Genomic DNA, 14,645 nt, shown 5'->3' with positions numbered 1-14,645 from the left:
TAAAGGATGTATATGTATATATGTAAAGCACGGACTGAATTATATCTGTTTCTTTATTCATTTAACAGTTTTGCTGGAATACTTATCTATGTAATGATTGTGAATGCTCAAATTAAGTTAGATGTTTATATGCTCAATGTATTCTAATTATATGACATGATCATCAAAACCCCGACATTGGCTATATAGACAATTTTGGAGTTAGAGGCTTACATGCCTATTGTATTCTAATGATATGACAAAATTATCAGACTCCCAACATTGGCAACAGACAATTTTTTTTTATTTTTTTTATTTTTTCTTTTTTCTGAGTGTTGGCCATGGATATATATATATATATATATTGGTACTTATAAGAACTTCATACATATGTTAACTTGGGTGTTAGGGAAAGACAGGCCCCTCATGGTACAAATCGTTTCATTTGGTCCCACCCTAAAAGAGATTTATGTGACAAGCCAAATAGTGAATGAAAAAACAAGATAATCTATCTCAACTTGAAACGCGTGTTCTTATTTGTTCCTCGGTTAATCTTTGCTTGAGTTTTAGGTGACAAAAAATGGACAAGAGTTGGATGAAGATAAATAATAGGTTGACAAGTAAAGAGTATCAACAAGGGCTGAAGGCATTCCTTGATTTTGCTACTGCAAATTTAGGCGTAGAGGATAAAATTAGGTGTCCATGTGTCGATTGCATTAATGGCACAAAATATAGCAGACAAGTTGTGTGGATGCACTTGATCTGAAGAGGAATGGCATCTTCGTATATAACTTGGGTGCACCACGTTCCCGTGTCTCATCCTAGTGTATCAAATGACCAATGTCGAGGTAGTGGTGAATGCATGACAGATATCGATGATTCGCTCATGGGTGAATTGCCTATTATGTTGGAAGAAATTTACGTGAGTGGTTTTATGGATGATCTTACCGACGAGGAACCTAATGGTTTGGAGAGGGAGGATTTGCATAAGTTCATTAGGTTATTCGAAGATGCACAACGCAAAGTTTACCCAACATGTGAAAAGTTCTCTGTGCTATCATTCGTCATTAAGATGCTTCATGTGAAGGTGTACAACAAATGGAGCAACAAGTCATTCGATATGTTTATGCAGGTATTCAAGGACATTCTACCAGAATGTGATCAAACTGTTCCATGGACACTCTATGATGCTAAGAAGTTCTTACGTGACTTGGGTTTGGGATATTAAACAATTCATTCGTGCAAGAATGATTGTGCACTATTTTGGAAGGAGAGTGCAAATTTGGAGAATGCCCTACATGTGACGCGTGTAGATACAAGTTGAACGATGATGGTGGTAAAAAGATTCCATACAAGGTATTGCGGTACTTTCCTTTGACACCGAGGTTGAAAAGACTGTATATGTCCAAAAAAACAGTCGCAGATATGAGATGGCATAATGAAGCGTGTGGATGATGACATATGAAGGCATCCGGTCGATGGTGAAGCATGGAAGGACTTTGATAAGCAACATTTGATGTTTTCTGATGACTCTCGAAATGTAAGGCTGGGGCTGGCAACAGATGGTTTCAATCCATTTGGAAATATGAGCACATCATATAGCATGTGGCCCGTAATCATAATGGCTTACAATCTCCCACCATGGAAGTGTATGAAAGAGCCATTTTGCATGATGTCATTGCTTATTCCCGGGCGTTCGGCACCTGGAAGAGACATTGATGTTTACTTGCAACCATTAATAGAAGAATTGAAGAATTTGTGGGGGCATGGTGTGCAAACATATGATGCATCGAATGGGAAAATTTTTAGAATGCATGCGGCGGTAATGTGGACCATAAATGACTTTCCTGCGTATGGTAACATGTCAGGGTGGAGTACAAAGGGTTACTTGGCTTGACTTAATTGTAACAATAATACATTATCCCACGGTTTACGAAGTAAAATAGGGTATATGGGTGCTCGTCGCTACTTGCCAAAGAACTACACTTGGCAAACAAGTAAGCTCTTCAACGGTCAAACGGAGCATAGGTCCAAACCTTTGGACTTATTGGGGGAACAAATATTAGAACAAATTGATTCTGGGACTTACAAGCCGTATGGAAAGCACCCACAAAATCGAAAACGACAAAGGAATGAAAATCAAAATTTGAATTGGAGCAAGAGAAGCATTATGTTTGACTTGCCCTATTGGAAAACGTTAAAGCTTCGACAAAACCTTGATGTCATGCATATTGAAAAGAATATATGTGACAATGTCGTTGGGACACTTTTGAGCATAGATGGAAAGAACAAGGGCACAGACAAAGCACGCTTAGATTTGGAGGACATGAGAATACGTAAAGGGTTACACTTGAAGAGGCGTTCTAATGGGTCCTTTGAGAAGCCTCCCACATTGTACACATTGTCTGTGAAAAAGAGAGAAGGGTTTTGCGATTTCATGAAAACAATTATGCAGCAAATATCTCAAATTGTGTGACCGCTCAAGCTGGAAAATTATCTGGCCTCAAAAGTCATGACAGTCATGTCCTTATACAACGACTTCTTCTAATTGGGATGCGTGGCTACCTTAATAAGGAAATTGGAATGGCACTTTTTGAGTTGGGAAATTTCTTCAAACAGTTGTGTTCAAAGACATTGAGGCGTTTAGATTTGGAGAAATTGGATGAACAAATCGTACTCATACTTTGTAAGCTTGAGATGATTTTCTTGTCGGCTTTTTTTGATGTCATGTTCCACTTGGCAATTCACTTGCCTCAAGAGGCTATGCTTGGAGGCCCAGTGCAATATCGATGGATATACCCAATTGAGAGGTATTAACTCAGCCCTCGTATTAGTGTCAAATTTTAATTAACGCTTTGTTGCTGATATAAAGATTGCAGTATAACATTGTCATCAGCTTGATTGTTAGGTTGCTTGGCCGTCTAAAAGGGTTTGTGGCCAACAAAGCTCATCCTAAAGGTTCTATTGCCGAGGCTTACATTTCCAAAGAATGTACAACATTTTATTCAATGTATTTGGATGGAGTTAAAACATTGTTTAACCACCCAGAAAGGAATTATGACATGGGTGACCGTGGCCCAGGGTTAGCGGTATTCACTCAAAATGTCCATCCCTTTGGTCTAATGACAAGGGTGTCCAATGTGTCCGTAGCTGAACGCGAGATGGCTCATTGGTTTGTCCTACACAGTAGCACAGAAGTGGAAAAACACGTAGAGTATGAACCCATCAAACATATTTAGAATGTGTTTGTTGTAAATTGATCTTTATCTTAGTAAATATTTTTGAATCGCATTTCTTGTAACTAGGGAGCACAAGAACTTGTTACAACAAAGAGCCGGTGCATTCGACATTGAAAACAGACAACGAAAAGAATTCCCTAAATGGTTCAAAGATCATGTACGCTAGTATTCTCATATCCTACAATCAATCGTACATTATGTTAATATTGTGCATGCTTGTAACATGACACATGTTCTTCATGTAGATGACTGAATTGCAGAGCCAAGTTTCCCCTGAAGCAACTGATGAGATGTGGTCATTAGCCAATGGTCCTAGTGGCTTAGTGAACACATATTCAGGATGTATTTGTAACGGTGTCCATTTTCATACTATCAACCGTGACCACCATCGTAAAAGTAAGAATAGTGGATTAGTCATGGAAGGGGAGCATGAAGGCCAAATGATACATTTATATGGACACTTGTGCAGAGTGTGGGAAATGAACTATTTGTTCAGACGTTGGATTGTATTGTTCCAATGTGAATGGTTTAATACCGGTAGTAGTAGAACTATGTGTGTAGAACCACATTTGACAACAATTGATGTAAGAAGTCGATGGTACAAAGATGACTCATTTGTATTACCAAGTCAAGTTGAATAGGTATTCTATGTTAATGACACCAAATTAGGTACTAATTAAAGAGTCGTAGAAAAGTTTCAACATCAAGGAATTTGGGATGTGCCAGAGATGGATGATGCACAACCCGATGATGTGTTCCAACAAGAAGAAACCACCGAGGTTGTACCAGCTATGGCTATTGATGATGATATGGTTTTGCGTCGACATGATATTGAATCTGAAATTATTCCAATGGAAGTTTTGCAATCTGTCAGAGGTGTAGAAGCCAAGGGTGTTACAGATGATGCCTTCACCTGTGATGATAAAGATGGATTAATGAGAGAGGGTAACGGCCCAGATGAAGAATATGACCTACAAAGTGATTTTGATACAGATGTTGATGTAGAATCTTGATGTATATCATGCTTTAGTTTATTCCATAATTAGAGCAATGTGAATGTTCAATTGGTGCACAAATGCAAATCAAACTCATTATAAAATGGGGGCTCTCTCTTTGTAAATGTCAATATGTCGTAGATATAAAACACTAGCTGTATTCGGTGTGTGGGGAGAATTAAATCTTTTAAAAACTGAGAGGATGATAAAGCATGTGAAATAAGACCAAATTTGCACTATCGAAAGTTACACCAGCAGAATTCTGCATACGTGATTGCAGATATATAGTGATCATGTTTTTTTTTTTAAAAAAAATAAAAATAAATTGGTGCTAGTCAAACTTCTATTATGCTTCCGTTGCAATTATTGGAGTTTCCAAAATAAATTAGTTTATTGATTTGTAAACCACTTGTTTTTTTCTTAATTGGATAGTAAATTGAAATAAATTAACTTTATGGTACAATAAAAAAAACTGTTCTGGCTTTTGAACATATTGTTTAAGGGGCTTTTTTCTCAACCAAAATATATGGTCCCATAAACCCTAGCTTATTCTATAAAACTTCATCCGGCTAGATTATATGGAGTAGTCCCTTTCTTGTTTTTGTGTGAATTATTAATTTCCAGAATTGGATTGGATATAACAAAAAAGTTTCAAGTTGTGCATAAGTTGTCAAGTCTATTTGTAGGTTTCCTTTTATTCCTTTAGCATAATACACATGTCTTGCGTAATATTTTTTGTGTGAATAAAGTTTTTCTCCATTTTGGCTTTACAGCTTTCTTACGGTTGATTAAAAAAGACTGTGTGTAAACCAAAACCCTTAAAACAATTGAAAGGAAAAAAAAATGTCATGTCTTCTGTGTTTGTCATGGAGAGATTCTTGTCTCTAGCATTTTCTATTTTATGAGGCTTTTTCAGGAGTGATTTACATAGAAATGAATGACAGTCGAAGTTGTTGGAATAAGGTCATTTCAAATAAATGAGGGAGTTTTAAAAATATCATATCTAATAGAAACATCAGTAGTTACAATTATCTGTAAATTTAGATTTTGGTGGTAACCAATCTAAAAGGTGCATTTTCATCTTTAGCTTTCCTTAGATGAACCCAGTGGTTCTGTTGACTACAAGTTCAATATTTTCCATGTTTTATAATTCCATCAATAAAACATGGAAGAGAACTAGTTGAATGATTCTCATCCTCGTTTTACCAAATCCTTAAAGTTGATTTGGCAGCTATTGTTTGGTTAGACAATGCATATCCACTTTGGAAACCTAAAACAAAGCTATGGGGCCCACATTTTACAAAATGACTTTTTTGTCTGAAGAAAAATGTCCATGGTTTATTTCCTAAATTAGAGTCAGTTTACTACTGGTTGCTTCTCATTTTCATATGTTTTCGGAGTCAAGGTATTGTGGTAATTTCTAGTTTATTGGACTCGAACTCTAGAATTGGTCAACAACAGGGAATACTATTTCATCTAGTTATGTTCTTTTGGGTAATATCTGTGGTCAACAGTAAATCTAGGATATTTTGTTTTTACTAAAGAGTTGAAAGTGTGTTGGTTTCCTAAACTGAAGCCTTACTACTATTAAAATTAGGAGCAGCAGGCTATATATGTGCATATAATCTTCTTTGTCAGTGAAAGTTGAAGCTTGAGAATTCAGTATTGTATTAGTGAGCTTTTGCGTAGTACTTGCAAGTGTATGCATGTTTTTTTCCTCTTTTCTTCTCTTTCTTCTAGCATTTAGTCCTTGACAAAGTAGAATAGTGAAAAATGATTCTTGTTGCTGACCCCACTAGAGTGGGAGACAAAGCTTAGGTTAGTTTGGTTTGTTTTTCTTCTTTTTCTTGTTCTCCAAACAAGAATAACTTTGTTGTTCTAGGTGTTCACGGCCCAGGAATAGTCTCATTTTCAGCTTTGAAGCACCACTGATGTCAGCCTAAACAATTCCCAATCCTTTACCTACCCTTCGGCCTTTGAATTGACACCAAAATCCCATAAAATCATTGGTGTCCTGACCTTCCAACACCACTTTTTCTAAAAATCCAGCAATTTGCCATGTTGGCAATCAATCAAAATCTTGCACCTATTTGTCTACAATCCCTATAAACTTTCTTTTTCCTTAATTACTAGTTTTTCGCCACCCTAACCCTCCATAAAACCAATGGTAGGCAGCTTGATTTTTACTTTCTAAAAGTTGTCCTACATTAAATTCCGATGTGTATCTGAATGAAATTCTTGACAAGTATTTGCATCATGGTATAACTACAGTTGAACATATGATTGGGTTCTATATGGTCTTACATGAATAATTATAATTATTTGTTGAAGAAAGATATGATGGTTCATGTTTAGGTGTTTGGGATGTAAAATCTAGCTTATATATTAGAAATAGCCAATCAATAATTAATTATTTGTCTACAGGAATCCTTGTTGTGAACCCATTTTCCATCATTGTTAGAGTCATTGCCATTTAGTTTGCTTTTCTGAGTTAGGTTTCAGCTAATCACATTTCAGTCTTACTATACTTTAGAAGCTGGATACCTGGAGCTTCATTAAGAAGTTAGTAATATAGTAGCAGTGTAAAAGGTTGTTTAGTTAGAAGCTAGCTAGGGAGGAACATATGCATATGCTATGGTTAATACTTGTCATAAATCTCAGTTGGTTTATACTTACCATGAATCTTAGTTGTCAATAATGTGGGATAGTCATTTGACTTGGTGATCATATAAGTTGGAACTCTGTTTGCCCACAATTTAAGGGTCAAGAACAACCTTTTCCTTCATAAGATTGTAAGAGTATTTTAAGAAAATTCAAGTCCACAATTATAGGTATATTCTATGTTATCTCTCTCTTCTTTTTCATTTGAATAATTTCTTTTCATTTTTTTTCCCAATTGTTTTGTTTGAGAGAGTTGGTATATAAATAAATAAATAAATAAATAGGTAGGTATTAAACACTGCTAGATGAGAGCTTGGATTGCCTATATACTAATTTTCAACCTAATGACAAGCTAAGAAAGTTTGAATTTTATCATTGAAATGTGAATTTAATGATTTTGTTTAATTGAGTATGATTTTAGGTGGCCTAGGACTGACAATGTTTTTCAAAATTTTTTTTTTTTTTTTTGAAAAAATGATTCATCATATCATCAGCTTTGCCATGAGATGATAATGGAAGTCTTATCCCCTGTATAATTGAAGGTTTAGATTTAACTTAATTAATATGTTATGGGGTTGAAATGCACTTGTTAAATATCGCTAAAATTGAGTTTAGGCAGTATGGGATTTTATGTCCTGAAATTCATATGTTCATTTGTTTTAATATATTCCAAATTATTAAATCATGTCTTGAGATTTACGTGTCTCAAAATTTTCATTTAATTCAATGATTAAACATACATTAAGAAAAAGAATAGAAAATACTTAGTAACATAATCTTTCATATCACATATGTTTTCTATTTTCTTTGTCTATACTTTCCATAATTTAGTAATAAGAAAGAAATCATCTAAGCAAACTATTGTCATGGCCAACAAAATTGTAATTTTTTTTTTTTGAGTGGTGTCATGACCAACAATTGCAAGACATGATAGGTTTGTAAGTCGATCTTTAAAGTATCTCTCTTCATATAGAATAGAATATGATAGACCAGTAATACTACTCGCATAAAAACCGAACGTAGAAAATGATTGTGTGGTTCAAATTTAGTTTTGAAAGTAAGTCCCACTGAAAGTTTTCTATGACGAATTTTTATTTATTTTTATTGTTTTTGTTTAATTTAGTTCATGTATATCATGCTTTATAATGTAATTAAGCATGTATTAGTTGAGTTATTTCATGCTTTCTAATTTATTTTTGTCTAATTTATTTCATGTTTTTCATAATTTATAATGTATTTTATTTCATGTATATCATGCTTTATAGAGTTACTTGTATTATTGCAGTTTGAAAATGGTTTCTGGCTTAAAGACTGGCCGGCTTCGGAAAAAGACACTCACGGGCACAATAACAGACTTGCTGGCTGCTATTCCTTTAGGATCAATGGTCACTCCATCTCCTGTTGTCCCCGTGCGATCAAATGTGGGACCATCTCATCATGCCACTTGCCCACCATTGGTTGATTCTGATGAGACACAAGCCCCATCCGAAACGCAGCCGAGTGGCGTATGTAAGATCAAAGCGTACCAAATTTGTCAATTATCACTTGCCATTATTTACAATTTTCGTATTGTTATTTTGTTAACAGGGACTTCGAAGTGCACACGTGTACGCAGACCAACACTTGGCAAAGGAATACAAAAAATAATTAGAGCTAAGAAAGGGGAAAAATGTTATGTTCACATTGATCGTGCGTTGAATGCAATGATTGGCAAGTATGCCACTCCAGCAACTAACGAGTTAGGAATTCAAATTAGGAGCTTGTGCCCTATGAAAGATGTCAAGTCGTGGCTGGATCTTGATGAGACTACAAAATCTGTCGTCATCCAAACTGTTCTTGTAATTGATATTACTTGTCCACAAGATGTAATTGTATTATGTATACTTATAAGAAAGAATTTTATTTAATGATTGTAATTTCCATTTGTTATGCTTGTAGGACAAGTTTGAAATTGGAGATGATTTCCACAATGACTTACAAGCACAACAGATTGTGAATAAGAAGGCATATAAGTTGTACAAAGATTGGAGGTACACGTTGAAGCAAGAATTTGAACTGTTAGAGGGACTTCCAAGTGATGAGATCTATGCTCATCCGCCCCTAGGGTTGAGTTTAGATGATTGGAAGCATTTGATCGATGTGGCATGGCAAGATGCATCTCACCAGGTAAAATAATAGACTAGTAAGAGTACATACATCTATGCCAAAATGTTATATGCCTTAATATTTACCAAAAATTTGTTTATCTGCTTGTCTTATTTTTAGAAACAGTCAAAAGTTGGCAAGAGTAATAGGAGTCAATTGTCGTACAATCATACCAATGGGTCTCGCTCATTTCCTATCGCAATGGCTGCTATGGTGAGATTGATTTTATTTAAAATTAAATCCATTATATGTTATTTGGATATGAAAATGATATGTTGTGATTTTTAGGGGCAATTTGGAGTCTATTAGTACTGTTATTAAACTATAAAGCAAAAAAAGAAGAGCTATGTTTCCATTTCATGCTTTTTTTCTCTTTCTAGGCAAGTAGTTGTATTATCACAAAAAATGAAACACATAATAGAGCTCATATACCAAAAAAAAAAAAAAAACTAAAAAAACTAAAAAACAGAACAACTTGCCCTTTGAAAAGGCATCTTATCCAGAGAAGAGAAGGCATCTCTCTCTTTCAGCACTCATAAATACAGCACACATCAAATGTATGTTGATTGGAGAAAAAATAGGGATTTGTGCTCATTAAAATAACACTATGGACAAAATAACCGTTACGTGAAATGTATAAATATATAACATTCTCAGACATTTAAGTAAAATAGTTATGTTTTCAACACCACAGGTTGTTGCTGTCTGTAAAAACTCTGTCTACAAATCTGTCTGAAAAAAATAAGTATACATAATAATTATACAAATCTGTCTGAAAAAAATAAGTATACAAACTCTTTCTTCAAATCTGTCTACAGACTCTGTCTACAAACTCTGTTTTCAACAGCTACTGTCTGAAAAAAAAACTGTCTGAAAAAAATCTATTAATGATACCATTGCCACTTGTGAAATTTGTCTAAACTAGAATATTGGTGCTCAATGGAAATTTGTCTGCAAAAATCCTGTTTGAATTTGAAATCTAGCTAAACTACAAATCTGTCTGCAAAAAATCTGCCTGCAAAAACTCTATTTTTATACAAAACTGTCTGCAAAAAATCTGTCTGCAAAAACCTGCTTAAAGTGTTGTTGATTTATACATTGATGTGTTTACAGGTAGCAAAAACGAAAGAGTTAGATTTTCCTAAGTTCTATGAGGACAACCACATTTTCAAGAAAACGAATGACTGGATCCATCAGAAATGCGGTGAGCTGCATGTAAGTATGTAACAATGAAATAATTGTATTCAATATGACTTTACTTAGTACCCAATAATACACATATGTTAGTTAGCTTTTTTTGTCTTATTTATTTGCAATGACAACAAGAGATGGTCAATGTACAAGAGGCTGCCATCGAGTCGGGGACGCCATTGACACAGGAGGAGCTTTCAAGGCAAGTGCTTGGACAGAAGAAAAGGTGCTTGCTTGGATTTGGGAGTGCCTACAACCCTCTACCATAGCTGCATCACGAGCACACGATAAGGACATGGAGGCAATGCGAGCTGAGGTGGAGGCATTTCGTGAGGAGCAACAAAAAGATCGTGATGAGTTAATGAAAGAGAGAGAGGAGCGCATTCAATTAGCCAATGAGATGTTGAAAGACCGGGAGGAGGGACAAAAAGCAAGGGAGGAGGGTCAAAAAACAAGGGAGGAGACAAATATAAAGGTCAAGCATCTTAATAATGTAGTTGCCAAACTGTCACAACTCTTGGGAATCTAAGTTGGGTATCCGACGTTTGCTTTTTGGTAAGAACAATTTCATTAATGTCACACTTACTTTGTTTAAATATGTTCGCTTTAAGAGTTAAAAATTGTCTTTAATTTGGGAGTCAGTCTGCCTCACAAATTCAATGGAAGTTGTTTATATATGTTCGCTTTCTCTTTTTTTTTTTTTTTTTTTTAAGTTTCTGGCCTGATTCTTTATACTCATTCCTAGATTTCTATTGGCTAACAACATTCCTAGTTTGTAGAATGTTGCCTCCTTTTTTGGTGCAAAGTTTAGTCTTGTTAGAGGCCACTGTCAATGAATACGAAACAGACACTATGAGAACTACTTTTAGTTAAGGTAGATTATGAGGGAAAAAATAAGACCTATCATTAGGGCTGACTCAAATATGCACTAAAATGCGAATGCCACACAGTATATGAAGTTAGCACATATATAAGGCTTTGATTTACATTGTATCATTACCACCCAAGACCCTCATTCATTGAACTCTTACCTAGCAAAAAGAATACTTCAAATGAGAAGTTATAAAGGAAGAGCACTGTTAAGTGACAATTAGGAGACATTTAAGATGCCTTGACAATTTATTAAACACTCAACTAACCAAGTTTAAATTTTCATTAAACTCTCTACTAGCTAGAAGTTTAAAGCTTATTTATGAGTTTTTATAAATTAATAAAAACTCAAATCTCCTAAACTACCAAATTTTATTTCTGCAATTGATTTCTTGTGTAGTTACTAGAGTTTGGTATTGAGTTTTCTTAACAGTGAAATTCTATTTAACATATTTACTTGATTAAGATTAACCATAGTAGCAAAATGTTAAAAAAACATAGTGAATTTCATGTTTCGTTTAAAGTAGCATGTTGTTTTCAACAGTGGTATTTTGAATATTAACTCAATCATTACATAATGTCGAAATGTGATAATATCACATAGTTCTTTGAAATATATAGATTTTGTGCCTTCAATCATACATAATGTAGAAATGTGATAATATTACACAGTAATTTGAAATATATAGATTTTGTGCCTTCAATCATACATAATGTAGAAATGTGATAATATTATGCAGGAATTTTTCAATATATAGATTTTGTGCCTTCGTGTAACATCCAGTGGTGCACTGATCTGATTGCTCACTTATATGTCTCATTTTTAGAGAACGTGCCATAACATTTGGTAGTTTATGAGATTTGAGTTTTTATTAATTTATACATTTGTCAATTGACATCTAATCATGTTCAAAATTTTGACTCAAATGCTCAAGGCAATCTGAAAATAATACATGATGCTTTCAAAATCGTGATTGGCTTTGTCTTATGGTTGGCATGTTTTTTTGGTTCCTTCGAGTGTCGAGAAATAGTAGGTGTCTTTGTCTTGGTGTACTTGGGCTACCAAGGGGCTGCAAGCAGTGGCAGCGGTGGATTTGATCTAATAGCTTCGTTTGTTCTATTTGTTTAATCTTGTCCATCGAATTTGTAAGGCAGACTAGCTCCCAAGGATAGGGACCACATCCAAGATTAGCAAAATTATGTTGAAAATGCCATAAAAGTAATCGAATAAAGGGGTTCGGGGGACACGTTGGGACAGACTGTACATAAATAGGGCACCTATGTTGGGAGTTAGAGTTGAAAATGTCATAGTATATTAGTTGAAAAAAGGCGTTCGGGGTGAAAATGCAAAACAACCCCCGAACCACTGTTTTAACTTAATGGGAGGCTTTTCCGTGACAAATGTGGCATGTAGGGACAGACGGTTTGTAAATAGGGCACCTACGTTGGGAGTTAGAGTTGAAAATGTCATTTATTTTAGTCGAAAAAAGGGGTTCGGGGGGTGAAAATGCAAAACAGGCCCTGAACCACTATTTTAACATAACAGGAAGCTTCCCGGTGGCAAATATGACATGTAAGGACAGACGGTACATAAATAGGACACCTACGTTGGGAGTTAGAGTTGAAAATGTCATTGTATATTCGTTAGAAAATGGCATTCGGGGGGCGAAAATGAAAAACAGCCTTCGAACCACTGTTTTAACGTAATGGGAAGTTCCCGGTGACAAATGTGACATGTAGGGACAGACGGTACGTAAATAGGACACCTATGTTGGGAGTTAGAGTTGAAAATGTCATAAATTTAGTTAAAAAAAGGGGTTGGGGGGGCAAAAATGCAAAATACCCCCCGAACCACTGTTTTTATGTAACGGAAAGCTTCCCGATGACAAATGTGACATGTAGGGACAGATGGTATCTAAATAGGACACCTACGTTGGGAATTAGAGTTGAAAATGTCATTTATTTTAGTCGAAAAAAGGGGTTCGGGGGTGAAAATAAAAAACAGTCCCCAAACCATTGTTTTAACGTAACGAGAAGCTTCCCAGTGACAAATGTGACATGTAGGGATAGACGGTACGTAAATAGGACACCTACGTTGGGAGTTAGAGTTGAAAATCTCGTAGTGTATTAGTCGAAAAAAGGCGTTCGGGGGGCGAAAATGAAAAACAAGCCCCAAACCACTGTTTTAACATATTGTGAAGCTTCTTGGTGACAAATGTGGCATGTAGGGACAGACGGTACATAAATAGGACACCTACGTTGGGAGTTAAAGTGGAAAATGTCATAAATTTAGTCGAAAAAAGGGGTTCGGGTGGCGAAAATGTAAAGCACCCCCCAAACCACTATTTTCATGTAACGGGAAGTTTCTCGATGACAAATGTGACATGTAGGGATAGACAGTATGTAAATAGGACACCTACGTTCGGAGTTAGAGTTGAAAATGCCATTTATTTTAGTCGAAAAAAGGGGTTCGGGTGACAAAAATGAAAAATAGCCCCCAAATCACTGTTTTAACATATAAGAAGCTTCCCGGTGACAAATGTGACATATAGGGATAGACGGTACGTAAATAAGACACCTATATTGGGCGTTAGAGTGGAAAATGTCAGAGTGTATTAGTCGGAAAAAGATGTTCGGGGGCCGAAAATGCCAAACAACCCCCGAACCACTGTTTTAATGTAACGGGAAGCTTCCCGATGACAAATGTCACATGTAGGGACAGACGGTACGTAACTAGGACACCTACGTTGGGAGTTAGAGTTGAAAATGTCATAAATTTAGTCGAAAAAGGGTTTCGGGGGGCGAAAATGCAAAACACCCCCCGAACCACTACTTTTACACAATGTAGGGACAAACGACACATAAATAGGACACCTACGTTGGGAGTTAGAGTTGAAAATGTCATTTATTTTAGTTGAAAAATAGGGGTTCAGGGGGTGAAAATGCAAAATAGCCCCCGAACCACTGTTTTAACGCAACGAGAAGCTTCCTGGCAACAAATGTGATATGTTGGGACAAACGACAAGTAAATAGGACACCTACGTTGCGATTTAGAGTTGAAAATGTCATAAATTTAGTCGAAAAAAGGGGTTCGAGGGGCGAAAACGTAAAACACCCCCCCGAACCACTATTTTTATGTAACAGGAAGCTTTCCAGTGACAAATGTGACATGTAGGGACAGACGGTACGTAAATATGACACATACGTTGGGAGTTAGAGTTGAAAATGTAATAGTATATTAGTCGAAAAAGGGGTTCGGGGGGCGAAAATGAAAAACTGCCCCCGAACCACTATTTTAACATAACGGGAAGCTTCCCGGTGACAAATGTGACATGTAGGGACAGACGGTACATAAATAGGACACCTACGTTGGGAGTTAGAGTTGAAAATGTCATAAATTTAGTAGAAAAAGGGGTTTGGGGGGCGAAAATGCAAAACACCCCCCGAACCACTACTTTTACGTAATGGAAAGCTTTCCAGTGACAAATGTGACATGTAGGGACAAACGACACATAAATAGGACACCTACGTTGGGAGTTAGAGTTGAAAACGTCATTTATTTTAG

The 14,645-nt window shown here is 35.8% G+C and overlaps 1 protein-coding gene across 1 annotated transcript; it reads left to right on the top strand.

The window, feature by feature from the left end:
• The first annotated feature begins 1,930 nt into the window (after nt 1-1,930).
• Nucleotides 1,931-3,859, top strand: LOC145795810 (uncharacterized). Its single transcript, XM_082880720.1, has 5 exons — nt 1,931-2,449; nt 2,599-2,789; nt 2,852-3,151; nt 3,285-3,375; nt 3,464-3,859. The coding sequence occupies exons 1-5, from the start codon at nt 1,931-1,933 to the stop codon at nt 3,857-3,859; spliced, it is 1,497 nt and encodes a 498-aa protein (XP_082736846.1).
• The last annotated feature ends 10,786 nt before the right edge of the window (nt 3,860-14,645 follow it).

This window comes from Camellia sinensis, chromosome 7, assembly GCF_055761805.1.
Source record: "Camellia sinensis isolate YWXY chromosome 7, ASM5576180v1, whole genome shotgun sequence".
NCBI classification, from domain to species: domain Eukaryota; kingdom Viridiplantae; phylum Streptophyta; class Magnoliopsida; order Ericales; family Theaceae; genus Camellia; species Camellia sinensis.
Note: the sequence above shows the minus strand (reverse complement) of the source record. Positions and strands in the feature narration are given on the sequence as shown.

What these genes read in the sequence shown, in the direction of transcription:
- LOC145795810 (XM_082880720.1), top strand. Translation starts at nt 1,931, where the DNA reads ATGGGTGCTCGTCGCTACTTGCCAAAGAACTACACTTGGCAAACAAGT. An exon ending in TGGATATACCCAATTGAGAG is followed by an intron (nt 2,790 to 2,851) that starts GTATTAACTCAG and finishes GCTGATATAAAG; the next exon opens with ATTGCAGTATAACATTGTCA. An exon ending in GAACGCGAGATGGCTCATTG is followed by an intron (nt 3,152 to 3,284) that starts GTTTGTCCTACA and finishes TCTTGTAACTAG; the next exon opens with GGAGCACAAGAACTTGTTAC.